The 2225-nt window shown below is 38.9% G+C and overlaps 1 protein-coding gene across 1 annotated transcript; it reads right to left on the bottom strand.

Annotated features, from left to right (window-relative positions):
* Positions 1-286: 286 nt before the first annotated feature.
* Positions 287-1168, bottom strand: LOC104587674 (uncharacterized). Its single transcript, XM_010245369.3, has one exon. It carries the CDS (start codon positions 1166-1168, stop codon positions 287-289), a length of 882 nt encoding a protein of 293 aa, XP_010243671.1.
* Positions 1169-2225: the final 1057 nt, after the last annotated feature.

Below are 2225 nucleotides of genomic sequence, written 5' to 3'. Positions count from 1 at the left end.
CTTGGTATTGGATGGAGATAAATACAAACTTACTTATAAATGATAAATCATTGACAAATGAAATTTGTAGTGCTACATTACATCAGCCGCTCATCATCATCATCATCCATCCCCAGCCAGATATTGTGATCGTCCAACCTTATCCTTTACTGAGGGCCCACATCCTTAACCAAATTAACCAGTCCAACTCTTGCGCTTGGATCAATCTGGCCCAGGGATTGTACAAAACAGCCACATCATTGGCGGTGCTGGTTGTGATAGTGAAGCAACTTAGCAACGTGTCAACTCAGCTGACTTGTCTCAATGGTGGCAATGACATGGGACCCACTGTCTTCGAAATCTTAACCGTCGAACTCGAATAATACGATGAACAAAGTGTCTGAGCTGGCAACCCCAATGCATCATCCATCGTTCGATTGTGCCATGGGTCCTGCATGGCTTGGTTTAGCCGTCCGATGAACCCATTCCTGATTCCCTCACAATAATTCAAGAAGTTTGCCACGGCAGTACTATCCTTATCATCCCAACAAGTAGAGTTCGACTCCGGCAACCGTAAGCCGTTGCCGGAATCCGGCAAGTGGGGGAACCCCGCAGAGATGCTGATATACTCGACCATGCCATCTAGAAGGGACGTCGGTGCACCCTTCTCTCCACCCCAAATCCAAAGACGAGCCATTCCACGTTGAACTGCCGACACCATCGCCTTCTCGACCTTTTCATCCTCCATTACAGACGGGCTAATATGAAGAACGAACTCGTCCTTCTCCTTAGACTCGACGACGACTGGGTGACTCATTTTCCGACTGGAGAACCGGATGACAACACGGTTAACCGGCTTCTTGGGGAAGCTGTCGTCGGGATACAGAATCTTCTCGGCGAATTGACTTGTGTTAAGGACAATTCGAGTTATCTTGTCGTTCGAGACGAAGAAGAGTGCGAACCGACGGCCTGCGGGAGTATCGTCAGCTTCGTTGATGACGTTGACCTCGAAACCTTTGGAGGCTTCATAGTTTGCCCATATAGAGAGAAGTCCAATAAAGAAGAGTAAAAGCAGGCGGGATATGATTGGAGAGCTCGACGAGGTATCGATGGCGGTCGTCGGAGTGGCAGTGGCGGCGGCGGTGGTGGTGGCGGGGATGAAAGGCTCTAGGATGTGGGGGTCCTCCATGTAACACGCAGATCAAGGCTGGAACTTGAACCCGAAGAACTTAATCTGGACTCGGCTTTAAATTCAATTCAACCAAATCTCCAATCGCGCTTGCACATGTATTGCACGTGCGAGACAGAGAGAGGGAGTAATATTAATTTTTATTTATTTTTGTTAATAAAGAAAGCACATGGGATTGAGGTCCTTTGAGGACTTAATCAAGCGCTGAATTAAAGATCAAAACTTTTTGGAAAAAAATAAGATTAACGATGTCTTTTGTGGAAATTTTGTTGAATGTATTTTTAAATTTTGGACGAAAAGGGTAATTTTAAATTTTGGATCGGATCTGGCCCAATACTTTAGGCTTGGCCCCAGTCACATATTTACTCGTATAGGCTGAAAAGTTTCAGAAAATTTATTATACCATCCCTCCTCCATTTGAGTTCGGCATGGTCTACACATATTAATACATGTTATTTATACATAATTTTTTTTTGAATAGGATTATTTATACATAAATGTGTATAATATTTTATATTATATGTTATACTTATAATGTATAAAATATAATTCATATTATATTAATATAGATGTTATATATGTATTATATGAGGTTTAATATAGGTCATGTTTGGGAGTGCTTATGTGAAACAAATGTTTATTTGGGGAGAAGATACCATTAAGAAATTATTGGTGTTTGGAAAATAAGTCTGAAATAAGTGCTTATTTTAAAAATAAGGGTTTATTTTTAAGTCCAAATTTCCACATTTTTTTAAGTGGTTATACAATAAGCATTTATTCAAATTTTTACTCCCAAAATTATCCATTATAAATCTTTAGAATACCAATTATATCATTTTACAATATCAATTTTACAAAAGCACTTTCATAAAAGTAATTTTATGAAAAGTACTTCTACAAAAGTAAAGTACTTTTATGAAAACACTTTCATAAAAGTACTTTAACATGAAAGTAGTTTCACAAAAGTACTTTTATGAAAGTATTTTTTATAAAAGTACTCTTATGAAAATACGTTTATAAGGGAACTTTTATGAAAGTACTTTTATAAAAGCACTTT

This window comes from Nelumbo nucifera, chromosome 3 (assembly GCF_055504915.1).
Source record: "Nelumbo nucifera cultivar China Antique chromosome 3, China Antique-T2T, whole genome shotgun sequence".
NCBI classification, from domain to species: Eukaryota; Viridiplantae; Streptophyta; class Magnoliopsida; order Proteales; family Nelumbonaceae; genus Nelumbo; species Nelumbo nucifera.
Note: the sequence above shows the minus strand (reverse complement) of the source record. Positions and strands in the feature narration are given on the sequence as shown.

What these genes read in the sequence shown, in the direction of transcription:
- LOC104587674 (XM_010245369.3), bottom strand. Translation starts at nt 1,168, where the DNA reads ATGGAGGACCCCCACATCCTAGAGCCTTTCATCCCCGCCACCACCACC.